The following is a 26,629-nucleotide window of genomic DNA, read 5'->3' as shown; positions in this document are numbered from 1 at the left end:
TGAAACAAGGAAAACTGTGGGCACAGCTCCATGTTCTTCCTGGCATTCTTAGAGAGCAATGGGAGTGTCTAAGAGGATTCAGTAAATGCAGACTTTTTCTCAGAAACAACACAGACAATTTCTCCATGCAGACAAGTCATAGTTTCTTTGCATGATACCTCACAGAGACATTTCCTCTGGCTTTTTTTGCAGCCCTCTTTACTAGCACAATATATAGTACAGGAGCCCAACACCTCTCACTTTTCATGTCTCTCAGGAGGAAATCCAACTCAACAACCTGAGATCAATCAGGAAGACCGACCTGATAAGGAGACTGACTCACACAAGACCAGCACCTGGAGTTCCCACTGTGACCTGGTCTCTTATCACAACCACCAGTTTCAAAAAAGAGCTAAGCAGGTGGCACCAGGCAATAAGGCGGGATGAATCCCAAACAATAATGGTGAGTCACAGCAGTGCTGATGCCCTTGTACTCCATCTAACCTGCACTTTGTTTACAAAAGCCTACATGGTAGCAAGTATTTTTATTTTTCAGATTCCCCACTAATTATTGAAAGATAGATATTAATGGAATGAATTTTGAGGAAGCAAGGAAGATATTACTATACTTCTGTATGCCAGCTTAAAGCCTCAAAGCACATGTCACACATCAATCTTTTTACAAGTTTTATATGTGGAACAGAGACAAGTGAGCATTTATTGTGGCCTATGAACTACATAAATACTGAATCCTTGCATGGTTTACATGAAAAGAATTTGGACCAACATTTTTAATGTTAAAAGCGACAAGGCAGTAAATCTGGTCATTCTTCCCCTTTATGGTATAAAAATCCAAAGCCCCATCCTAGCAGTTTACCTTATGCATCAGCTCAAGCATATAAAAAAATTTTCCTCTGATCTTTTTTCTGAGGTTCTATATCAGCAATTGGTGTTTATCTTATGCATTGGGTATCCACTAGATAAATGAAAGGTGGACAGAAAGGTAGAATATTTTTTTCAACTACTCTGGAACTCTGCAAATGATAAAACAGGCAGGTCAAGCATCCTAGCATAAGAGTTAAGTAGTTTTCTGTCACTAATCAAATAATGATACTGATGAACAGTGATGAACTGCTGCATCCTGCATCCAAAATAACAAAAGGTATGGGGACCAAGCTATTAGGATAGTCACCTTATAGTCACTCACTCATCATATCTCACATCTCGGATGTTTAATAAGTATAATTGCCTATGGGCTCCTGCAGTTGTTCTCTATCTTCTGACTGTTGTCAGTAGATATAAATAGAAATGACCTGCAAGGCAGATTCTCTGACATTAAAGTTTCTGAGCAGACCACATCCTCCATCATGTGCCTGTTGTCCTTTTAGCCAGGCTGCCTTGCCCAGTCTCTGTATATGTTCCAACAAAAATTCATAGATCGTTTTCTTATGAGGAGTTGGAATAGGATTTTGGCAAGGACAACAGCATGAGTTTTGGATGTGCTGAAGAGGAGAGTCATGGCAGAAATGTTGCACTGGAAAAAATTTCCTGCCCTCAGGGAATTTTTAGGACTTCAAAACCTCTCACATCCTGCACCAGGTCAGAGCTATCTTTCAGGTGTGGGGACCCATCAGACAGAAAAACAACAAAAAAAGTAGCAGGTTGGTTATTAAGACTCAAGTTGTACAAAATCTGGCATCAAGTTCATGCCTGCAAGCTGCTCCAGCTCTGGATTTTGTCACCTCAGCAGGCCATGGAGCAATATGGCTCTCAGCCGGGATTCAGTGACTGCGGGTTGTTTTTCAGCTCTGGAGAAGCCTGAAAGAAAAAGTCACGGAGATGATGTGTTGGCATCTAATCTTGTTCTGAAAATTGTCTGGCTGACACTGTTGTATTAGGACACCACTGAAAGCAAATTCAGACTCTGCAAAATTATTTAATTTCGTGGATCTGACTAATTCATTATAAAAAGAAAAAAGAAAAAAAAAAGGAAAAGAAAAAAGAAAAAAAAACAACACCAAAAAAACCACCAAAACCCAAATAAGTTTTATTAAGCTTTTTCTGACCAACTCTATCCATGCCCTTTTCCTCCTAGCTAGTCAAAAGCACTTTCTGCAGACATTTTCTGGCCCAGCATGACATCTCCTTTCATTCTTCCCAACCTCACAAACACAGCTGGAAGTAAAGCAAGTAAGGAACACAGTTTTCCTATCCACATGTTCAGGAATATGATTCACAAGCAACCAAAGCAGAGCATGAGCTAGGACTGATGAAATGGCAGCACCAGCAGTGCTCATACAAATCCTGGCCACACAGACGCTTTTTATTTAAATTGCGGTAAACCCAGGCAAGTTTCTCCAGTTACTGGTTGGCAAGGGTTTGAGGTGTTAATTAATCTGTTAAACATTGTTAATCACTGTCTCAATTGAACAGGTCTTGCATTATCTTCCTAAAGTAAAAATGCCTTTTTTTCTTTCACTTAATCATTATTCACTGAGGCAAAGAGCACAGGCCCAAGTGAGTCATTGAGGCAGTTGCTTGCTATTGTGGGCAACTGTGTAATTCAGGCTGATTCAGAGGCTGACCAACCTCTTTACTTTAAAGTATTTTTCTTCATCCCTTGCAATTTTCATAGAATAGATGTTCCAGAAGCCTACTGGTGAGAATCTGTCTTCTGATTTCCAGTTGTAATCTACAGCTAGCAAATTTATGTATCGTTATTATTATTTCATGCTAACATTTTTCTATATCATAAACTACTCTTTTTCTTTTCTTTCTTTCTCTGCTGTTCATCACTATCATCCTAGCAGTACCAGAAAGAGTAGTTAACCTCCTCTCAGATTCTGGGTTTTCTTTGCTAAGCAAAAAATGTTTTAAAATCTCTTGTTGTTTGTGAAGAGATTAAAGTAGGTAAGCATATAGGGATTTAATTTTCCATATGATATCAGAGTCTTCCTTTGCTTTTGCTCCAAAATGAAATCACCTCACATCTATATGGAATTAGAGGGCTTCCTTACATTTTGGAGTCTCTTTCTTGTACTAAAAAACAACAAAAATTTATCATCAGTATGTATTTTCCAGCCTTACATGAGCTCTACTCTGTTTCTACATCCAACGACCACCACTGAAAGCCATGTGGATCACTATTTGTCAAGCTGTTTAGCTACTGGCAATCCAGGACAGGAAGTTTCACCAATGGCAATCACACCCTTTTTCAATCTGAAGCAAGTTTTCTGTTACATAAGAGCTTTCTGAAGCCCTGTGTGCACTCTGTACAGGCTTCAGGATGACTGAGATCATGTTACTGGAAGTTTCACTGCCAGTGATGGTCATCCCAGGCCTACACACAATCTTTGTGCCCCCTGGTCTGAGTTGGCCAAACCCATAAGTAGCTACATGTGAAACCATTCAGAATTAATATCTGAAGAAACAAATATGCCATTATTTGTTTTCTCTCCCCTACTTGGCCCTTGGGGCATCACCACAGCTCCTCAGTGCAGCCAGGCCCCCGTGGCCATATAAACACCAATACACGTGGAACACCTCATTTACATTCAAAGTAATAAGTACAAGCTGACAGTAGCTCAAAAAGGACACTGAACAGTTAAAAAGCATATGGATTATCAGAGATGAGGAGGAAATCACAGTTTTCTTCAGTTTAACCTCAAACCTCAGTACACAAACCAAGATGCCACACAGGAAAAACCTTGAGCATAAACAGGACACTGATGTGTCATGTCCCATATGTCATTATCCCATGCTATAGCTGTCCAGAATAGCTGTGCAGCTTGGTTGGACAAGAAATAGACTGTGGATTCAGTGATTCATAAAGCAGAAGCTTCAGCCAGAACAAACTTTGTTCACTTCTATTTTACAGTGAAGTTATTCTGCATTAATCACAGTAGAGAAACATGTAAGAGAAAGTAGAAAACCAATTCCTATGAAAAAATATAATCTCTCTTACCATGGGTTTCATAAAGTTCCTGAATTATTCAGATTTCCTTTTGATTTTATGTCATGTATCAATTGTGTTTCAAAAGGTGCCATTTTTTTGCAGCAATCAATTAGCAAATTTGTCAAGTAATATTGCAGCATTATGCCCATGGTTGTTTAGGTTATTCACAGCTGGGAAATATGGAACTTTCCCTAACTGCACTAACAGCAGGTTGCAATTTCTCCCTGCTACTTTGAAATATATGCTGCTTATTATGCAAGATACAAAAATATTTTACTGTATTTTTTTCTATATAAAGATTTCACATTGCTTTTATGCATTTTTTTGGTAATATTTGGTAGCTTTTAATAATGGATAGAACCGTTGGCAGTGCCACTGACAACATTTCTGCTGGATAATTTCTCTTAAGCATTTGCTTGTGAGGAAGACATTAAAATAAAAATAAATAAACTTCTGTAACATACAGTTTTGCAGCATTTCTCATGCAATGGTGTTTACTTAGAAGTTCTCAAACACAAGTCATTCAGACCAACAGAAATTTTCTATCTAAGGATGTTTATACAAGTACATTAAATTAAACCTGTACCTCAGAGAACAGTTATGATGTCATGCAAGTTATCATAAAATGTTAAAGTTTTTTGTGATGGAAAAATGCTTATTTATGGGTTTCCCATAGCTCACTCTACTCCTTTGTCAAAAACTGTGATTTTAATGACTAATTTCATCACTTCTACACTTAGCTTTCTGAACATCCTGAACTTACATATGAACTTATATCATGTGTTTCCTCAGCCTATGTAGCTAAACTGTTTCCAAAACTTTGTACTACTAATAAGATTGAGTTGCATACCACATAAAATGTGGTCTAACTCGTAACTGAGTAAAGGAAATGAGGCAAGATTTCTCATTCTGTGGAAAGAATTAGAGTAAGCAACAGCTTGAACTCACCTTTCCCATGGGTCTGCAGTTAAGATTTTAAAAACACAAAGGAACAAAAATTTCAATATTCTGGTTTTTTCTGCATTCAGACAGTGATTTTTTTTCCTGAACTTCTTCCTCTTTGTAACTGAAGATTCATTTGTAATGCTTAATGGTGCTAGGGAGATATCCAGCATCTGTAACCTTAACAAAAAATTAAAAAGAATATTAACTAGTGAGATGAAAAGAAGCAGACAATGCCCCTCGGGGAAGAGTGGAAAGGAGGGCAACAAACTCTTGGAATATTCTACTTCATGAAAATGTGTTCGCAGATGCAGAAAAGGCATCCTTTTGCCTAAAATGAAGGAGAAATTAATAATGAGAAATTAAAACTTACGATCATTTCCAAATCATATTTTGCATTCTTGGCTGATGGGGATATCTTTTGGATATTCTAGAGATTATAGAAATGGTATGCACAGATGTAGTTTTGGTAGTTAGACACAATTCCATCAGCTTTTCCCCTGACAACAAATAGGAATGAGGAAAAAGTCCAAACCAGCACAGCTGAATAGAAGGAAATTACATTGACAAGGTTGCCTAAAAATCAAACAGAGCTTTCTTTTTCAAAATACTTTTTCTCAGCAATTCCCTGTAAATCCTCCTTCTTACCTGGGAGATCTGGTTACTTCTGAGATTTGAGAGAGAATTCTGTGTTATGCCCTGTATATGATATGAAGAGAAAGACAGAAAGATTGTTAGTTCCCATAGTTGTTATGGAATTTTTTTTTGGTTGATCAAATTGAGTCTTTATGCTTACAGTTGACTGACACAGTTTTCATCTGTGCTGATGAGTGTTAAGCGGCTCATACAAAAAATCTGACATATCTGAACTGAAGGACTACAAGAAAACTTTAATCCTGCCTACAGAATAACAGGCTTGTATTCTGCCACTAACAAAAAAATCAGAGCAATATATAAAATGCTTCAAACAGCATTCTGAAAGAGCACAAACCTTAGCATTGGACCTTTGATGCATTGCCATTGCTCAGCAGATACTAGAGGTCTATACTGCCTCCACTAGTGCCCTGCCTCTTGGCTTGTAACACCACTCTGTTAAGTCCCTCATCTTGTGCAAAACCACTCATCCCTTCAGGGAGTTGTTCCATCTGTTAGGAAGCAATCTGACTCACTGATAAGAGGCAAGCTAGACACCAAACAAAGCTCTGCAATTTCATCTTGCCTTGGAAAGCCTTTGGAAAGCCAAAGTACTCTTCCTCCCACCCGTGCTTCTCTCACATATGGTAAGACCAGGAGAAATGCACTTCTTTGCAGACAGTCTTAGGAACCGCTCACTGTCCTTCCAACTCCCAACCATTACAAGCAAAGCAGGCTGTGGCTGATCTTCCTGGTCAGTGGGCAGGTTGGTTTATGGGACACATCAGTTGCCAAGTCTCCTTAATGTACATTAAAGCAATTGATGTCCTTGGCACTTCTGCTTTAAGTCTGGTTTATGTCAAACCCAAAGCTGTCCAAAGTCCTGGACTCTGACCATACCGATCTGAATTCCACCCAGCACTTTTTATCCTTCAGAGGCACTCCTGTTCTTTGGTTCATGCTTCAGGGTCTGGGAAGGATTTGCATTTCTTGCCACTTTCAGACTATGGTAAGGAAAGTCATGCCAGTAGTGTTCACTTCTCCCTCCCCAGGGAAATTGTGGTGGGATGGGCAAGTGGTGCTCTAAGAGGACACTGCTGAGCCTCCACTTTTCTCAAGACTTTGGCTCCAGAGGCATGATAGATTTGCTTGCCTTCCTATTGACAGCCTGTCACCCAAAGGTAGTAACTCCTTCACTGCACAGTAAGGACAGGAAAAAAAATCTGTACTTACACACAATTGCACATGAAAAATCCCATCATCCTATGTACAAACATTGCAGGACCAGTGCAGGAGGTAATTTTTTAAAACAGCCCTTTCGATATTTATCCATTGACACTTAAGGGAGGATGTCCAAGGTAAAGGGTATTCTGTGCCACTTCAATGTCTGCACTCAGCTTTGAAACTACTTCAGGGAGGTACTGACAGAAAGCTAGTGGTCTCTATAAAAAATATTAAGTGAACAAAAAAAGGTTTGTTTTATATGGTGACAGTCTCACTTAATAAATATTAAGTGAACAAAAAAGGTTTGTTTTATATGGTGACAGTCTCACAGAGCCAGAGTGTGGTGTTAGGGAAACAGTAGCACTTACTAAAAAAACCCCATCAATTAAGCTTTTCCTTGCTCTGCCTTTTCTGGGGCAGGATAGGCTGTTTCCTTTGCCTAGTTTCTATCATTATTACTTGGCCTTGCTACAGAGAAAAGACTAGATATAGGTAGTGCCAAGTTTCTATATTTGCTTAGAGATTTGGTTCTAATACTCTAAAATTTAAAAGGACCCAAGCATAAGAGAGGGAAGCAGCAAGGTTCTCCAGAACTCAGATTTTCATTGTCTACAGGAGCACTCAGTTTTCTTAGCTTAAATAATGGTCTATGGAAAATCATGTTTTACAGGATTTATATTTTTAATTCTCACATGGAAGGTGGCTCAGAGAGCAGAGACTTGGCAATATCTGCTTTTGCAGTCAGCAGATTAATTTGTGGCTTTTCCACTGCAGCTTTGGGAGTTCCAGAATTGGCTGAAAAACACAGAAACAAAGGGCTTACCAGTTTGGGAAAGCAATACTCACATCCCCTGGGAAACAGACATCTGAAATATCCAGAAACAGCATAATTTCCTAAATCTCAGGACAAAGCAGAATGATTACCAAAGAATGATTATGTTTTTAAATTAAATATTATGTGTTTATTTTGTGTTTTCTATTTGTTGTTACTTTAACTTTTGAATTTTTCAGCATTTCAGAGTAAAATAACCCAAATCTATTTTATACATTTAATCAATATTCTTTTGTCCCACTCTTCTACTGTGAGAGTGTAGATTTTTTTACTTGAGTTTGGGTATGATTTACCACAAAGTGAAAAAAGAGTCATGTTCTTAATTGGGGCAGTTCAGCAGAAGTCTCTGATTTAGATAGGCAGATTTAAGATGTCAAAACATTGTAGGGTGGTGAACTGCAACTCCATGATGGTGTAATGGTTTCACTGAGATAAAAATCTTTATGTTCAGCTTGGTCCCACATCATGATTTTAAGATCAATATTGCTAAACTCTGTCTGGTGTGTGGGCATACACTGATCATCTTGAAGACTTTGGGAAATGTAGCGTCCTGTGGTGGGTTTGGATTCTTGGTGCTGAAAAGTTTGGAAGTTTAAAGTTTCATTCTTTAGGCAGACATAGCTCCTTCAGTCCACAGTTAGTTTTATAGATTCAAACATGCTTTGACATGTTTCTTTAAAATGCCCTCACTGTGCCTATAAATCAAATCATCAATTTTTTGCTGTATTCATTCATGATTATTTGTAAATGCACTTGGCAAAATTTGTAGTAGGGTAGTTCATCTCAACACTCTATTATAGGTGACATTTCTGTATTAGGATAATCTGGAAATTTCCACTGTCTTGTCCTACTTACCTGTCCTCAGCGATTATTTGTATACAGCACAGTGTTACAAAGTATCTGTTTACAAAGTCTCTACAGAAAGAATGACTATCTATTTTGGATGTTATTACTAATTTTGTGCTGTAATCTCAAGTTTAACTATTTAAAAATAGACACAAACATTTTGTTATCACCAGGCATTTGGAAATCATTGCAAATACAGGTAAATATCAAGACAAAATTCTTCTGTGTAGAGAATTTCTTTTACCTCTTCATGTTTAGAATGTTTTAAGATTTCTGAAGGGTACAAGAATATAGCTCATTCATTTCACTTGTTGCTAGCATAATTAATTAACACAAGTGGAAAACGCGGGTGATGATCACTTGCACTGTATACAAACTTTTTGTGAGTCAGACCATGTTTCCATAGGAATTAATAAGTGAGAAAGAGAAATTCAGAATATTTCAGGATGTGCTTGTGTTAGAGAACCATAACCTCTTTGATAAACACAAGGGAAAAACACAGACACTCCTCTCAAAGTGTTTTATTTTTCAACTCCATTGTAGAAATATTTTATATGCAATTCACAGTTCTGATGTCTCTGTAGTATAAAATATGTTCCTTTTGCATTTTTCTCGATCATTACTACTACTACTATTATATATATAATATCACATCTATTATTTCATGTATTTTTAGAGTAATATAATATATTAGTTTTTTCATAATAAAAATATATTCTGTATTTTGAAAGCCTGGCTCAACAATGATGATTTAATTCACTTTAGAAAGTTTTATGTATCATTTTTATTCAAATTTTATTGGTACAAAACACAACTGAAAAACACAAATTTGAAAAGTACTCCCACATACTTAAGCAAGGAAATCAGTGAAATCACTGAAATTTTCTTTCTTCCAAGCACTGACCCCTTTTCCAAAGATCATCAGATACTTTCAGTCTCAAATATTGGCAAAAATGTCTTTAGCTTCAAGATCTCAGAAACGGAGTCATTTCTTTCCTGGTAAAAGTCAAGCCCAGCTAGCAACTCCACATCCCGAACACGTGCAGAATGAGCCTGAACTCTTTCTTCAACCCATTCGGAAAGTGTCTTGTTTTCCTGTCAAAACAAGCAAGAACAATGTTCAAACACATAAAAGGCCCTCTTGTTTGGTGGCAGTGTTAGGCAATTGCCAGTGTTTGACCTGGTCTGACAGACTAAAAGCCTCCAGTTGGTAAAACTTCTTTCAGGCTTTCCAAGGCATCTTTACAGGCTTGCTTTTAGGGATCTCATTTAAATAGAATCAAGCAGATTCTATTTAAATGAGTCTATTCTACTCACCTCTCCACTTCCACAGTGACAGACAAGAAGAATTATGCTGACATAGCAAGTGTGACTTTTAAGTACAAAATGCATGAGCCACATTTCAAACACACACATAAGGATAGTTTTAGTTACAGCACAAATTAGCTGCACTGCTCAGGCCAGTCAAGCAACAGGCACCTGACAACTCACAAAAAGTCCTTACAGCAGCTCACTCTTGATTGCTGGACAGCAAGAATAGTTGCTAGTTAGATGAGGAAAACAATGGAAATATAATCACTAATCAATCCAAAATGTTATTTTCTGTTCTTTCACTACAAGGATTGTTTTGCAAACAGCTGGTAATTTGCTTTTTCATTAACAATATCTGCTTCTGAGGCAAACGATTCATTAAATTTATGTTACTGCCAAACATGATGAATATAAAATGAGAAGATTTGAGGTTTACTGCTAAACTTTAGAAATTACAGTCAATTTCTAAACTATAATGACTAATTCGTTCTAATAATTAGTCAACCCTCAACTTCTAAAAAGATCTCACTGGGAAGTTGTGGATTATCCACTCTACAAATGGGGAGACACAGACGTTGTTTCCAAGTAGGGCAAGCTTGCACCAGTCTGGAGTTATGAGTTCAAAGTCATAAATAAACTAAAAACTGTCTGTGAAGATCAATTCAAGTCTGTGCAGCTGTACTTGTGCAATATATATTTATAGTTATAGTTATATTTAATGATATAAATAAATATTATATATTATATATAAACACTGAGTTTAGGAACCTTCTGACCCAGAGTTTGTGGAATAGGCACTCAGCTGCCTCAACAATACATATTACACTCAGATAATGTATTTTGTTTGCTACAAGGCATAAGATTCACACTTTTAGTGGTAAGCAGAGATTTCATTTAATTCAAGTATGAATTTTAACTGCAGGACCGTCCATCCAAATGCCTGCTGTCTAATTTCTCATAGAGGTGGAATAAGCAACTGAAGGAATTTTCTATTAACTGAAGGAAATAATACTCAAAGTCTTCTGATACCTCTAAAGTAAGTTTATCCTGCAGTCTTCCAAGAAGATACCTCATCTCCCTGTTGCCTGTGCTGCTGTTCTCAGCCCTTCTCATGTGACAGCATTTCCCAGTCCTCTTACCTTACCTCCCTTTCTTCTTCCTTGCTTCCTATCAGCTCATTAGTTTCCAGCTACCTCTCTGGACTCCTTGCTCTTCTGGTGATTGCTTTATCTCTCAGCTCACTCCCAGCTCATGGGGAACGAGTTAATTCCAGAGACTGATAAAGATTCTCTGGATGACTAAATTCCAATAGGAATCAGTTCCCAAAGTTCGTCGGCACACAGGAACATAGAACTATACTTACAGCACAGCTTTCAGAGTTGTCAGGTCGATGAGGAATGATAAAAGACAAAGCATCCAAGGACCCTGAACAGTTCAGTGGAGTATAGGATGTGTTGTTGCAGCTTGTCAGAATCACATAGTAATGGGTTGGGACAGGGATTTTTGTATTGTTTACATACCTACAAAACAAACATTAGTTAAGGCATTTTTTGAGATATCAAGTATTAACACCACTGATACAATTAGAAATCTATAGAATTTATCTCAATATATATCTTTCAATACTATATGACTTAAATTTCTTTTGTAACTGAAAAAAATACCTGATGGGATACACAACCTTGCCATTTATTTTATGAACATCCAAACATACTCTGTGTGCTACAAGCAGTCTCACTGAAACAGGAATGTTTAATATGGTCAATACTCTATTTTGCCAGAGCCAGAGATCTCTACATCTGGAAGAGTCAGAATAGAGCATCATATTTGCCCTTCATTGTATGAAGAATTTCAACCATGTAAATTGGAGGAGAGCGATGAGAAAATTAACTTCTGACTCCTTGCCATTGAGAAATGCCAGAACAGTGATTTGTGGCTGTGTGCTGTAGAAGTCAGTTTAGGATACTCAGTTGAAAATGTCTTTGCTGCTCTTTTCTGACTATTCTGCAAACATGGTCACTCTTGTGTACAAAGAGCTGAATGTTTCCCAGGCTTTTTTGTTGAACAAAACGCTATCACTGAAATTATTATACTTCTTCGTATGACTGCCTAACCATGCTGACTAAAACATGCTTATTCCAAACTGGAGGCAGCATTATGTGGTCAACTGGGTATTACAGCATTTTGCTTGGAAGGAAGTTGTAGTCTCTCCTCCCTTCCACCCTCCTACTACGTGGCAGGCTGATTTTCCCATTCTCAAACCATTTCTGTCAGATGTGGTCAAGTCTAGCCTGAGTAAAACATCTCCAGTGATAGATCAGCTGTACAGATTTCCCAGCACCTTTCTACTCCATAAATGCTCTTAGTCTCAGAAGGTATTTTCCCTAATCTAAGTTTTCCTAATTCTGTTTTTATTTCCTTGTATCCTTATTCACTGACATAAATAACTGGTCTTTATAATTTATGTGTAAACATGTCAGATGTTGCAGTAAGCTGTGTAAGCCATAGTTATGCAAAGGTACCTCTCAGGAATGTTACATTTTGCATTTCCTGTTATGTGATTCAGTGGAGGCAAACACACAAATCTGACCTTTGGTGAAATACATCAGTTTGAGGCAATAGGAAGAAACAACAAACAGGTGAGTGAGCACAACATCAAAGTGAGAAAATCATGTTTAAGTACGTCTTCTGCCAGTTTAAAAGTCATATTCTCCCAGCATTTCTGATGCAGAGGCCCAAAATCTAAAATCTAGGCATCATCTTGGGAAACTAATTACTACAGACTAATTACTACTCTGTACCTTTGCTTGTGTACAGAGATACACAAGTAATGTACCTGTGCATGTGTATAGAGATATACATGCAACTACACAGCTTTTTTACTCTTTACTTCAACTTCCATGGGACTGTATCTGTTTGCAAGAGCACTTCCTCTTGTATGAGTAATAGCAGATGTAGGATTATAAAGAGAATACTGCATTCTTCATGATACTTGTTTCTTAGTCTTTCTACATAATAGGGGATTTTTGTGTGGAAACACAGTTGAAATCATATAGAGTGTGACTTCTGGCTTTTCCATGTACTTACTGCTTAATTTCATCAGGGCTATCAAAATGGCCATCATAATTGTAATCAAACACTGGTCCACTGATAACGTTTACCCCATTCCTTTCTCTAGCATACTTCTGAAGAAGCACATTATGGAAATAGTCCCATATGTCTGTCATAAAAAGAAAATAAAAGCAAAATTAATATCAATTTAAAGTCATTTCACCACTGAATAAAAATAGTGTATTTGTGTTTTCACTGAAGATTAATTTTAAAAAGTTCAGAACTAAACTCTTTGTTACACAAAATTTCGATTTAATCAGAAGGGACATACTCCCACTTGCCATTGAAAAAGGTGGTGTAAATCCTATTATAGTCATGCAAGGCAAATTGCACTACTGGAATGTATATTGATTTGATCTAAAGCTGAAGCTACAAACCTACAGCTGAGAGGTCACTAATTTCTGGCTGATGTGCCTGATCAGTGTTACAAATAGTAGGAACTGACATAATGATTTTGTGAGAGGAATACTCACCACCTGAGTGTTAGTTTAACTGTCTAGAACTCATCACTAGACAATTTGGCTTATTTCACAGACGTCAATCAAGAAAATGCAATTCATAGGATATAAAATAGAGAGATTATTCAAATATTTACAACTGGCATGCATAAAAAACATTATGGGTTTGGAGCATTGAGGGCATCTCCTATTGATTTAGCTGTTGCTTACAGTCTGTAGAAACTTCTTGTTGTTTTCCTTGAAAAATTGGATTTTTCACAGTCTGTGATTTACTTGGAAGATGAAAGACACTTAGGTCTTCTGGATGTCTGGTTTTTATATGAGTGAATGAATAAATGAAGTCCAAATGTATTAGAAAGGCAGTTACATAATCGGGTTTTTTCCAACTTTTTCCTTACACAATTCCTCTTTTTAAGCATTTTCTAAGAAAATTACCCTAGGCCTAAGAATAAAACAGGATCATAAGCAGTTATAGAAAATTTCTTATCAATGATTACAAACAAATGTGAGTCAGGCTGGATGGGAAGACGTTTTATTATTGCATAATAAAAACACCTGTTATAGAAATGGTATTGCAAAATTAATGTTGTTGGGGTTTTCCCTTCAGATTTTGAAAAAAAGAAGTGCCATTTTCATTCACCTAGAGCATATTCCCAAGGGAATAAGAGTTTCATAACAAGCATTTTATGTTAGGATAACCCAGAGGAGACAAAGAGCAAATTCAAAATCAAACAGGTAAGCAGGGATAAACAGAATCCAGAGGGCATTATACAAAGAAAAAAAACCCCATGTAATTGTGCTATAAATTTTCAAACATCTATTCCCAAAATGCTTTAGGGATATTTTCACAACATCTGGATATACAGCAGGCCATGCATTAATGATTTAAAATTTTGTGATAGCTTTATTAAATCCAGAACAATAATTATAGAAAATTAATCATAAATAATCAAAATTTTGCAACCTACCTTTGAAAGCTTTATACATGGGAGCAATATTGCTGGTGAGTAAGGCATCATACTGTTCAAGATCAGATGAATTGTAGTCTATATAAAAAGAGCAAAATATAAGTGAATGGAATACTATACAGAACAATTGATTCATATATCACTATAAATTGTAGGTGCACGTAGTTCAAACACATGTTACATTTGAGCATGAGTGTATGATCCTATTGCAAACATATCTCCAAATTTGTTCAAGAAATCTACTCAATAAATAATAACTACTAAATTTGAAAATAGGAAACGAATATTTATGCAGAGGAAGAGGGAGAGCCTTTCCCTTCCAACCCTCTACATCATTCCAACCGGTTTTCGTCACATTCAAGTTGTTCCATATTTTAAAAAAACCCTTTAAGATTCTAAACCAAAAATATTTAGATACAAGTAGCAGCTACCCTACTTTTGGTCAGTCTGCAAACACTGGAAACCTTTTTCTGCCCAACATGCTGATCCAAAGAAGTTTGTTTTGGTGTTTGGGTATATGTTTAAACATAAACCCACATCCAGCTGATTAAGACTTTCTAAGGTCTATAAAAAGAACCATGCTCACTGGGAGGATAGAGGAAACTGTGGGTCAAGGTCAGCCCTTCTGGGTAGTCAGAACAATTTTGGCTCCAAGCAGCAGGGATTCTAACATCAGGCCGCAGACAGTCTGAAACAGTGGGAGGAAGAGGAGATGTGTTTTCCTGTGAAAAGGAAAAACAAATCTTACACCCACGGCTGTGGCTAAGCCAATGCTTTGTATGGTTTTACTTTCTAGAATGGACTTCATTGAATCTTCTCCTATTTTCATAGTGAATCAGGTCAATGCAAGTAATGGACACTAATGTTTTCTGGGTAGTGTTTTTCTTCTACTCCTGTTTTTAGGTAATTCAGGGAAATCCATATGCACTGTGTAAAACTGTAGCAGCAAAACAAGGTTACACCTTAGGCAAAAACAGATTTCACATTTGACTCATTCGTCACTTTTACATATTTCTGGAAACACAAACTCAATGTCACATCCTCCTGGAAAGCAGCTAGTACATAAACGTGACACTATCACCTCATTTGGCATCTGACGATGCAGTCTCCATAAGAATTTGTGCTGCTGAAGAGTTACAGATAAAGAAATGCACAGTAAATTTGGAACATTTTCCTGGCTTTAGTAACTTCACCAAAATATGCTAACATGCTAAGATCTGGCCAAAAATTATTCTGATGACTATAATTCTTTCTATAACCTTCACTTTTTTTTTCTAGAACCTTTTCTACACACTTTTTCATAATTTTACAATAACATTAGATCATCTGAATATGCTTTTTTGTGTTTAACTCTTGTTTTCATCGCCCATTACCTGTAACTTATTTTCATTTTGGTAAGACTGGAATATATTTTGCATTATACCCTTATAAAAAGAAGATAAACGTCTAATTTAATTTTCAGTACATTGTTTCTTTTGATCAATTAAAACCAAGCAAAAAAAAAAAAGAACTGTAATGTTCCTCTTCTTTTGCCTCTTTTTACTCCTTGATTTAATTTCTTTAGTTACTTTTATCAGAATTCAAGTAGATGCCATATTATGGTCAGGTTGCATATTAATGGAAAACATATATATACCACATGGAATGAAATATAAAAGACAAAAGTCTTCCTTTGACTCCTGAGCAGATCACATGTCAAAAAAACCTAACCAAACAAACAAAAACCAAAAAAACCATTCATCATCAATTTGGCTCCTTCTATTTCAGGTCAAAGAACCATAATGTCTCCTGAAGAAAGCAGTTAAAAGTAAAAATTGTCTGTGCCTATCACATCATGAATTGTCCTTTTCAATGCCATTTATTACTTTTTGATGAGCCAAATTTTGAGTAATTAATGTCAAGAAGCAAAAGTTATTTGCATTGCATAACAGAATTTGAGCATCTGCTGTGGTCTTCTATGTCAAATGCAGCCCCCTTCAGGGGTGTTTGTCTTTTTGCAAGAAAATGTGCCTTCCTCTCTGGAAGATGAGTATAAAGCTTCGAGAAAATGAATGTCCTTCAATCTTAAATTTCTCTTATTCCCGAGAATAAGAAGTAATCAAAATGCTGACATCTTTTATTTAAGATCTGCAAGTGTATGTTATTCAACCAGTTTCAAAACTCCCAAATCACGCGAAAGTCCAGCCTGCATTACCTAGATTAATATTTCAGCACTTCTTTATAGCTACATAATTATGAGATATACCCCAACTTACAAATTGTGTAAAGCATTGCACAGGCTGCATCCAAACATAATTAATCCAGGGTGCAATAAAAATTCTGTAGAAAGGGCAACTTTCTGTCATTCCCAAGTATTGCAGCCAAACCTCACCGTCAAAGGCATTATCTCTATCCCTCTGTCCTTCCACAGTTGTTATAAATTACAAAGCCTATTCCTCTTGATTAGCACATGTAATAAAAAAATCATAATGTCAGCTTACTGTGCAAGGTAAGTCAGTGTGTGAGCTCACACTCAGAGCTGTTGTGCCTCTGACACTATTACAGATGGAATTTATGATTTCCTATTCTTCCTACAGAAAACATACATCACTGTCTTGGAGTCTGCTGTGACCTATGTCCTCCGATACTTCAGTCTCAGTCATTCACTGCTTCCCACAATGTTGCATAAACTGCTATAAGGTACTCCTGCAAAATATGTATTTCTCTTAAGTTAGATGTTAAGCTGAGCAGGAACTTTTCCAGTATCTGAAGGGAACATACAAGAAAGCCAGAGAGGGACTCTTGGTCAAGAACTGTACTGATAAGACAAGGAGAAATGGGTACAAATTGAAAGAGCGGAAATTTAGGTTAGATACTCGGAAGAATTTTTTTCACATAAGGGTTGTGAGACACTGGAACAAGTTCCCAGGGGAGGTTGTGGATGCCCCAACCCTGGCATTGTTCAAAGCCAGGTTGGATAAGGCCTTGAGCAATCTGGTCTAGTGGGAGATGTCCCTGTCCATGGCAGGGCTGGATTGGAATTAAATTATATTTAAGGTCCATTTCAACCCTTTAAACTTCTATGATTCTTGGCTGAGAATTTGTTTTTCAACAAAGGAAAACATCTGGAAAGTTATGTGGGTTTTGAGCATTTGTTAAGCTCAATATTAAGAAGACTATATCTCTGATGGGACTTTTCAATCTTTTTAAAGCAAAATCAGACAAAAAATATGCCCACCATTTACTAGTTTTCAATTAGGTAATGCACTTTCATTGAAAGGTTTAAGGGCAGATCTTCAAATATGAAGTATAAACAGTTCTTGTTGAAATGGACATTTGTTTAAATGATTTTTAGCCTTCTTAGGATTGGATTCATGATACTTCAACCAAGATAGTGAAGAATCAGTAGAAAGCATGGAGTGAAACTTTCTGAAATACTATCATTTTAGCAGCATACATTTGTTTAAAATAATTTCTTCTTATTTCAGTAAGAAATCACTGAAATAAGAAATCACATAGACATCAATAACAGTCCTCTTCAGACAGAAGATTCAATATAGAAGCTATTTCCTCAAGGCAACTTAGAAAAAGGGTCAAATTATAAGGACAAGTAAGCCCATGAATGTCCATTAGTTTACTGACCCTGAAAACTCAAACAATCCACCTACCCTTAAACACTCAGAGGTTCATTCAACCATAATTACATTTTCCAGAAATTATATTGTGTAACAGAGAGCAAAGAACACATATGCACCAGTGCAAACTGTCTTGTAGAGTTGCATAGAGGGTATTTAATAGGAAAAAGGTCATGGTACTCATTGGAAAGCTTAAAACTTCTGATTTGGGAAATCACAGCCTGCTTTTCCCCAGGAACTGACTGACAGGAGAGATGGAGAATTGTCTTGACAGCATATCCCTTTTACAGGACAGGCTTAATAGAACCAGTTTACCAGCAGCTCCTATAATCTTTCGTGTCCCTAACAAAGGGTCATTCCCACTTCTCAAAACTTTATTTTAAGATAGCTAAAAGTTAAATAATATCAAAGACATTTTTTCTGACACAAGTGCCTTAGTCACATGACATCCACCAGCCATTAAACAGGGTTCCTGATGAATGGACCACATTTTTAACCCATTAGATCCCATACTTAAGAGCAGTAGAGATATTTGATAACCTACAGGCTTATTCACAGTGTATGCAGTCCACAGTGGCATCCGGATATCGTAGCTGTATCCACTCACATACCGATGATGGGAAAGGAGGCAGTAGACCTTTTCCTTCTGAAGAACTCTGGGTCTCCCATATGGCAAATGAGATGAGCTTGCCTTCTTTACTAAATTTTAAATAATAATTATTGATTTATTCTTCTATAACATTTTGGATGGCACAAGAGGTTAAGAGAACAGACAAAATTGTTAACTAAAACTTTAGCAAATACAAATAGATCCAACAGTAAACCTAGTTGTGGTTCTTTAGGCTTATAAGTAGAATAAAAATATAGAAAATAGTTTTCATATTATGTTTAATGTACAAAAGTCAATAAAATATATCAGACTTGCAAACTCTTGTTTCTTTGAAGTTTCATACCAATGCAAATATTTTGAATTTATCTTGCCAGTGGAGTAAAATTTACATCTTATTTGACTAGGAGGCATTACAATGCTTCCCAAAATTTCCAGAAACCCCATAAAAATGTAGAAAGAAGTATCTATGGGAATTTTTCATCAGAGAAAGGTAAAGTTATGGATACAGGGTAAGGAACAAGAGTTATGTCACATAGCCTGATAGTGCTCACATTTTCTTCAAGACCATTGAAATCTTGATGGTTTTCTCCAAAATTTTAATGAGGTTCAGATCCTATTCCTATATATACATGTTGCTGTAACAGAGTCCCTTAGCATTTTTTTAATACACAAAAAGGAAGAATTTAAAAAAAAAGATGCTTCTGACCTGATTTTCCTACTTCACTTTCAATTGTAATTAATGTTGCAAAAATTCCCACTGAAACCAGTGACATAAAATATAAACCAAGTGTGGATTTTAAAATACTGCTGCTCTTTTCATTTTTTGCTACTCACTTTCTTCTGTGGTGAGATTTAACCTCTCGTTTAGCTCATCTGCTGACTCAACGGGTATCTGTAAAAAGTCAGAGAATTGTTCAAAATGAATCCATTGTTTAGAGAAAAAATGAAGAAAGCAGAACACACTTGAAAAAGATGATTAAAAGATGCCAGAAACCCCTATTTACTTGTGTGCAGTTGCATCCCAGTTCATCTGTAGGAATCAGACTGGAAACTGTACATAAAGAGGGAGATGAGACTTCCTTTGGATGTGAAGGATTGTAAAAGGGTTTCTTTAAGAGGTGATTCAAGCTGCCATGTGTTCCATTGTTTTCTGCTGGTGTTATATGCAGCAAATCTGTTGAAACATTTGAAATTTGTAAACATATTTTAAGACTAAAACAGTATTTTAAAAAGATATTATCTGTCCAAATCTACTAATCTCCTAGTAATTTTTAAAGGTAGAAGAAATAGCTTATTCCATTATTTAACCTATTACAGTAACTACTCCCACCAACTTGCAGTTTTCTAGGTCTGAAGGTTCTTTGCTATCTTCCACAGCATCAAGATTTAGTAACTATAAATTTGAGTACTGTTGGTACAGTTTTATACATTGTCACAACATTCACAAGATTAGACAGTTTAATGCAAAGTATAAATGTTATTGCAAGTGCATCACATTGTGAAACCTAGTGACCTATTGCATTTTTGAGTGATGCTTTAATCCATATTTTCTGAGGCTCATGCTTCCTAATTGTGCACTGCTGGGACTACAATGGTTCACCCTAAGTTATGAGCAAGAGCAGATACTCTCTGCAAGATTCTTATCCACAATTCCACAGGCATTAGTTTGACAGCAAACCCACATGGCATGGTGTGGTTCCCTCTGATTCTTTAGTGGAGTTCTTCTGCAATCAGAAAAAACCTTCAAAGCAGAGCACCTTCTGGAAGTCAATTTCTTAGCAGTGTAAAGAAGGCCTAAGAGCATGGCTTCAGTGTTTTGGTTTTGAATGAATTCACTCAATTTTTAGCTATGCTTCTTTTAGCTCTTATAACACTGGTATTTGAAAATACTAGAACTTTATAGTCTAAAGTACTGGATTGTTTCTACTCACCACACATTAGGTTGTAAACCTCAATGTTTTCAAAAGCATCCACTTCTGTTTTCTCTTTAAAGCTTGGGCCATATGCTAAGAATATAGCCTAGATTGTAATAGTAAAAACAAAAAAAAAAATAGTTACCTAAAGGAAACCAAAGTCAAAACCAATTCAGTTGCACTTTATGAAAACTGGGACAATGAAATAAAATACAGTCTTTTCACAGTCACAGAAGTTAAAAGTACAGGATTATTCTGGTAAGGAAGGCAATTTTTTGCCATTGCACATAATTTGAAGAAAAATGCAAAGCAAAAATTCCCATTTTAAACTATATAATGAATCTCATTTGGTTTTGGGGTGTTTTTTAATACCTGTTGCACTCTGAAGTCTTTGGGTCACTTAAGAGTCTATGGCCATGGTTAAAGCAAGGAGCAGGGAACTGCAGAGGCCCATTCCAAACTCAGCAAAGACCTGCATCTGTACCACCAATGGCACTGTGCAGTGCTGGGCAGCCCTTCTGCAACCTGCAAGCCCTGTGGTTGAACACTGATACTATGTACAGACTCACGGGAGTTTTGCTGCTTTGTGAGCCTCCTGAACTGCCTGCCAGGAGATATGGGAAACATGACTAACAGGACAATGATCTGTTCGAAAATAATATTATATGTCCATAACAGAAAAGGAATTTTCAATTTATTATAGAAAGATGAAATATTGCTCTTTAAAAAAAAAAAAAAAAAAAACTAACAAAAAAAAGCATCAGTTGTGGCACCTGTGCAAGGTTATCTATTATTTACCTTTTCTTTCCATACAAACATTCAGCATAATTCTGATCACTGACATTTGGTTTTAACATAGTTGTAAAGATCTGGAAGGATCTGATTCTTAGGCACAGAATATGGGACTTAGAGTGGCATGCTTGACCTTAGCTAAAGGTTCACATCGCAGAAAGTACATGAAATACCAAAAGCTCAAGACCTCAAAATATTTTCACTGTAACCAGAAGTGAAAATGAGATGAAACTGCAACATAGGCTATACTAACACAGAGTATAGCTAATTAGTTTTTTGTTCTGGTGATATGATTAACTCTTGTAATATAAGGAGAGACAATAAGATTTAGTTTATTTGAGCATACAGGCTTCCAGATGCTCAGATGAACTCCCAGGGCCTATGGAGATTTTTTGGTCATTGCCTCAGTGGAAGAATGAAAGAAAAAAAAGAATTCAGTAGCTAAACATGGCACACTTGGTTTACTGCAGTCTACCTGTCTCCAAGCAGGTAAGGTAAGCCCAGACTGTTTTTACTACAGGACCCCAAAGAAACAGGCCTTATACACATCAATGAAAGGCAATACAAATATTTGGACCTAGTATGTGTTTACAATTTACATGTCTTGTGGCCAGAAAAGAAAAAGCGCACTGCAAAAACTGTCATTGTTCTGTATTCTGGTGACTTACCTGGCACATGATGATTTTGTACATAAGAAAGTGCAAGAATGAAATAGAATAGAAATCATCTTACCTCCATACTTTTGAATTCGTTGTTATAGCCATGGTTACCTCCATCACAAGATGTGTAACTTTTATCCCTTAGGAGAAACCATCACAGAGTGTAAATAAAATGACACAAATGGAAGCACTTAGTAACAGTCATTGTGGCTCACAGACTCCATCATTCCTTGAGAACTGACTCTGCCATCATATTGCAGCATTTATGGCTCATCATAGTATTCATTTCTATGAAGACCTCTTTCTCCTCTAACAAAAATTGATATGGACAGTAATAAATTATCCTAACTGGCTATGAGTGTACAGTGAAACAATATTTTCAAAGCAAGTTGAAAAAATGGCCATTTTTGAACTGAGGCCTTTACCTAGCTACAGGTTGCAGAAGTGTGATCTGGCATTTTAACAGAAAGCTTACAATGGGAGAACTGCTGTCAGCCTCTGTGGAATAATATAAATAAGACTGCAAGGGATTTTGCCTTACAAGACAATGCATTTTCGTCATAGATTCTGAAGGGTGAAGAGACGTGGATAATGTGGGGATGGGTTATAGAATTAGCAACACAACAGAATACTCTGACATGGTGACTAACACTTATTTTTATCTACCCATTTCTAAGACACATGAAAAAATTAAGAGATAGCAATGCACAGTTGTCCGGTGCAGGTATCCTGTTTTCAGAGGCCCAAGAACATTTGAACACAGTTTAAAATAGGGTGATTATAAGATTTTTTTTTCAGTGCACATTTCTTTTAGTATGTCCCGGACAGTGATTTAGTTTCATCCAAACAATCATGTTTCCTTTTTATGTATAGTATGATTTTAACTGTAAGAAACATGGAAATGTAACAAGTCTAAAGCAAAACAGGAAATGAAGCAGCTGTGAAGGCAATTAAAGGGATGAAAGTGGGATGAAAAAAACAGCATAACAATCACACAAATCATGTTACCTCACAGCCAGCCACTGTCGATCCACCAAAAGATGAACTTTATCAATACGAATGTTGTTAGCATAGTGGAATCGTTTGGGCAAGTCAGGGGTCAGGTAGGGCTTGAAGTGCTGAGGCGATCTTCTGCACTGTGCGAGAGAAAGGAGTCCAGTCACGAGTTTCACTCAGTTTCAAACAACCACCCATCATTCAAAATTATCACAAATGTCTTAGTGATAGGAATGCAAGCACAAGCCCATTAATCATAGATAGCTTCTTGCATGACCCGCAGATGTCATTTTTGGCCCCAGAAGCAATGCAAGGAAAAGTGACACATTTGGAACTCTTTGAAAATAGACTACATACAATTTGTATATCAAGCCCACAAATACTGCGGTGAAAGTACATCTAAGGCTTAAAGACACTCAGTAGAACTGTTTAGTTTATATTTCTGTACTAATGCCATTGGCATCGGATTGGTAGGATTACACTTCACAGGAGAAAGTTCCCTGGCAGTTTATTTCTGCCACCTTCTGTCACTTTACCATTCAACAAATAACAAAGCAAGCCAAGCATACACAATTTAGCACAGTCTAGGGTTTTAGCTGCAAGCCTGAACATGTAAATGTCCATTGCTCAGCTGTTAGCTAAAGATCTTAACTTTTACACCCACATTTAGTGTGTTCATATAACTGCTGCATTAGCAGGCACGCCATGGAAGAGCTTGGAATTTTGAGCCTAATGATAACCATACGACATACTGCAAAGACTTAACTATATATGGCCGCTAGAAGCCGTTCCAGCTGGCTGCAAGCATCATGGCAAAGTTTCAGTAGTGTTGCTCCAGATTAGGAATCCAGCACTGGGATAACCCAGAATATCTAAAATGCTAAAGGAGGAGCTGCTAGGAAGCTGCGTAGGCCACAGAACTGGACCTGTTTTACCACACAGGCTGTGCAAATTATACCATGCTTGGAGCCTGTTCTGACATCTTCACTTCTAAATACTAAAACTGTTTGCTCTGCATAGGATACAGACTTTAACATGTGATATGGGAGTAACTGTGCCTCAGTAGCCATCAAAGAAGAACAGAGGAATCCAGGAACATGAAAAATAAGGATTCAGTGTGTTTGCTATCTCGGAAGAAGAGGTCTAATTAAAAGGAAAAATAGAGGAAATCAGCATATGACTTATGTCTATTCATTAGCAATAAATATAAAACACACAACTACCTTATCTGCAAAAACCCCCTCATTCTAATAACTTGACAGGGACAAAATACACCAACCATTTATGAAGAAGAAAGAAAAGAGGGCACATCCTGGTACCAGACTATTCCCATAAGGCACAAGATGTCACATCTCCATAACTATTAGCAGTAGCAGTTTCAGCTGAAGTTGAGAACATGCAGGTTATAATATTCCCTTCATACCAATGCTCTTTGATATGACAGACTCTGCATCATACAGCGAGGCGGTGGATGTAGCACTGAGAAAGCTCCTTCAGCTATTCCCAGCCATTGATACTACTCCCGCAAGTACAACAGGTTAACGGGAGACCTCTAGTGGAGATTTATCGGAAACATATCCATTTGGGAGCCCGGGATTTTGACAAACTGAGAGCATTTTTCTAAATGTACCACAACACCTGTCTACTGCTTGGCACAGGACAAGCCACAGAATAGAAAACAAACTGGCAATGAAGAAAACAAGGGGAATTTATGACAGCACACTGAGAGCAAGCAGTTTTAAATGTTTAACTCAGTGTAAATTGTAAAAGGAAAGAAATACAGAAAGACAACTGTCCTCCAATTTTTTTAGTTTAGCCAGCCCATTCATCCCACATGTATTAATGTATATCTTGAACACTACAAAAAAGTGACAGAGACTGAATTATCTGTCTAAAAAAGTATAAGGAAAGAGGAAAGCACCATGCACTGTCACATCACCCTTTAGTAAAATAGGTTTGGTCTTCCTTTGGTTTGCACTCTGTTCTGCACTTCTTTATTTGAATCCTTCAGAACTCAGCTGTCAAAATGTGCCCACGACAGGCAAGCTTGGACCTGCCCTCAAGTGCTAGATCCATTCAGCATAGCTCAGTTCCAAGCAGAATTACCATTACAGGACCCTGTCATGGTGCAGCATATGTAAAAGCACTGCAACTATTTCAGTGATATGTCAAAAGCTCCTAAGACAGTCATACTGCCTGATGCCAAAGGCCTATCTTGCCTAATGCTCTGTTTAAAATCAGACCTCCAAAATTCCTAGAATCAGACACTTAGAGAAAGTGTGAAAGAACAAGCCAAGTATTGAATGAAGTTTCTTTCTCATACCTGCTTAGTTTCTTCTAGGCTTAAGGGACTTTTTAAATCAGATGTTCCTTGTAGATCAGATCTAAAAGCCCTTACAGTGCTGTCCTGCATTAATGTGTCTAAAATCCCCCCCTCCTACTTATATTTCCAGCCTCTACAACACTTTGTGCCAATGTACTCTACAATCTCTTGTGTGGAAAAGTTACTTTAGCCTAGCCTGAGTGCAGCACTTGTGTTCCAGTGCTAACAGATGCCTATTGTCTAAAGCATCTCTGTGCTGTATTCTCTTCTATCATGAAGATATACCCAAGTTTCTGCCCCTGAACTCAGCCTCTTCTCTTTCAAAGTGAACTACAGAGCAATTTTCCCTGAACAGTGATCTCCTATAGCAAACCTTTGTGCATCATCTTTGAACAACTTCCAGAACTGCCTCTCAAGGTAGAGTGGAGTCAGTACACTATTTAAACTGGCACCATAGTCTCATTTTTTTACAAGCTGTGGTTTTCCCTCAGATTCTTATTAAGAGCAGCTATGAGTAAAAGTTATGAGAATATTTACTCACTGTGAGGTTTTTAACGATTCCTTCTGAGTCAACTGTCAAAAAGAAAAGATGAATTAATATACATTTGAATGGCTGAAGGACAAAGCCTCATGAAAAAAACTTACATATGCTTTTTGTCTATAAAGTTGGTTTTCTTTATTAGCTTGTGAAGGTAGTGGCAACTATCACCTTCCACAGGTAGGAATGTTATGTTTCCAATGGTAACTGTCTATAGAAGTGTGCCTGTGGAAGTAACTAGAACACCAGAACTTTGGGTACATCAGGACAGACTGTAGAAAACTTCCATGCTGATGACTGCCTACACCTAAAGCTGACAGATCATCAGACCTGAGGTTTTTTTTCTCTTATCTAACCCCTGTTTGAAGTATAACCTTTTTTACATTGAACAGGACCTGGAGAACTTGTCTTGTATTTTGCTTCCAGCAACAGTCACACAGGAAATTTCAGTCTATCTCGGTATTTTCGCCTTGCACATTTTGAAAGACTAGTTTAACCATTTGAGATTAACTTTCTAAAAAGTAAATCTGAGCACTTCATGGAAGAAAAATTCCTACAGAAAATCTAAGAGTATTAGAGGAAATGGGTCAACAATTTTATTGAGATTGAGACACAGAAAAACTATGAGTATTCTTTCCTCAGCTGCTTTGGTATGACTTAAACCAATGAAAGTTTGCTTTATGTCATATAAATATTGTGCCTTCAAATATAAGCACAGTTATAAAATATGAATTAAAAGTACAACAGGATCCCAGCTCTTATTTGCAACCTGCAATAACTATCCCTTTTACAATACTTTACAAATTCTTTGAAGTCAATACATAGAGAATTTAAATGATTTTATCTCCATTGTTTTTCCTGATACAGAAAGTTCTGGGATTTTTTTTCCAGTCTGATAGCATGGTATCTATTTCAAGTCAGAGTT

At 37.0% G+C, this 26,629-nt stretch overlaps 1 protein-coding gene across 1 annotated transcript in view; it reads right to left on the bottom strand.

Moving 5' to 3' along the window:
• Positions 1–9,171: 9,171 nt before the first annotated feature.
• Positions 9,172–26,629, bottom strand: part of ENPP3 (ectonucleotide pyrophosphatase/phosphodiesterase 3) — a 35,046-nt gene continuing 17,588 nt past the window's right edge. Inside the window, exons 14-25 of the mRNA XM_054628998.2 lie at positions 25,708–25,739; positions 22,856–22,983; positions 21,921–21,987; positions 20,415–20,502; positions 19,488–19,657; positions 19,318–19,375; positions 18,418–18,572; positions 14,846–14,981; positions 14,260–14,337; positions 12,810–12,942; positions 11,086–11,242; positions 9,172–9,506 (exon numbers count right to left, since the gene is read on the bottom strand). Coding sequence (XP_054484973.2) covers positions 9,333–9,506; positions 11,086–11,242; positions 12,810–12,942; positions 14,260–14,337; positions 14,846–14,981; positions 18,418–18,572; positions 19,318–19,375; positions 19,488–19,657; positions 20,415–20,502; positions 21,921–21,987; positions 22,856–22,983; positions 25,708–25,739 — 1,376 coding nt within the window. The 3' untranslated portion in view covers positions 9,172–9,332. The remainder of the gene's footprint in view (positions 9,507–11,085; positions 11,243–12,809; positions 12,943–14,259; positions 14,338–14,845; positions 14,982–18,417; positions 18,573–19,317; positions 19,376–19,487; positions 19,658–20,414; positions 20,503–21,920; positions 21,988–22,855; positions 22,984–25,707; positions 25,740–26,629) is intronic.

This window comes from Agelaius phoeniceus, chromosome 3 (genome assembly GCF_051311805.1).
Source record: "Agelaius phoeniceus isolate bAgePho1 chromosome 3, bAgePho1.hap1, whole genome shotgun sequence".
NCBI classification, from domain to species: Eukaryota; Metazoa; Chordata; class Aves; order Passeriformes; family Icteridae; genus Agelaius; species Agelaius phoeniceus.
The sequence above is the reverse complement of the archived record's forward strand: the minus strand, read 5'-3'. Positions and strand labels throughout refer to the sequence as shown.